This window comes from Gekko japonicus, unplaced genomic scaffold (genome assembly GCF_001447785.1).
Source record: "Gekko japonicus isolate JY-2015 unplaced genomic scaffold, Gekko_japonicus_V1.1 scaffold3343, whole genome shotgun sequence".
Taxonomy (NCBI): domain Eukaryota; kingdom Metazoa; phylum Chordata; class Lepidosauria; order Squamata; family Gekkonidae; genus Gekko; species Gekko japonicus.
This window is the reverse complement of record NW_015172116.1, coordinates 87,757-88,105: the sequence shown is the minus strand read 5'-3', so window position 1 is coordinate 88,105 and position 349 is coordinate 87,757. Positions and strand designations below refer to the sequence as shown.

Genomic DNA, 349 nt, shown 5'->3' with positions numbered 1-349 from the left:
CCCGGGAGGGATACGGGGCCCAAGTCTTGTCCTCCTCCCGCCCTCTTGCCACAGCCAGGAAGAGGCAGTCTGGCCACGAAAGGACCCCCCCCAACCCTCCAGTCCCACCAGCAGTGTGTGTGTGTGGGGGGGGGAGGGTGCATGGTCCAGAGGCCATGCCCAGGGCTCAGGCGAGGGCTGGCAGGGGTCAGGAGGGCGGGAGAAGCGCCTGGATCCTTACACCAGCTCAAAGACATCCGAGAGCATCATGCAGGCGAAGCCGTTCTTCTGGTGGAAGTGGTAGATGTGCACAACAGGCTGTCAAGGAAAAGTACGGCAACCGCCCCCCCCACCCGCCCCCACTCAAAGG

General features: G+C 64.5%; 1 protein-coding gene across 6 annotated transcripts in view; it reads right to left on the bottom strand.

The window, feature by feature from the left end:
• The window catches only part of LOC107118613 (autophagy-related protein 9A-like), a 12,741-nt gene that overhangs the window by 8,721 nt on the left and 3,671 nt on the right, over positions 1-349 (bottom strand). For all 6 annotated transcript variants that reach the window (XM_015420975.1, XM_015420981.1, XM_015420978.1 and 3 more), the window contains exon 4: positions 221-285. In XM_015420975.1, the coding sequence (XP_015276461.1) occupies positions 221-285 (65 nt within the window). The remainder of the gene's footprint in view (positions 1-220; positions 286-349) is intronic.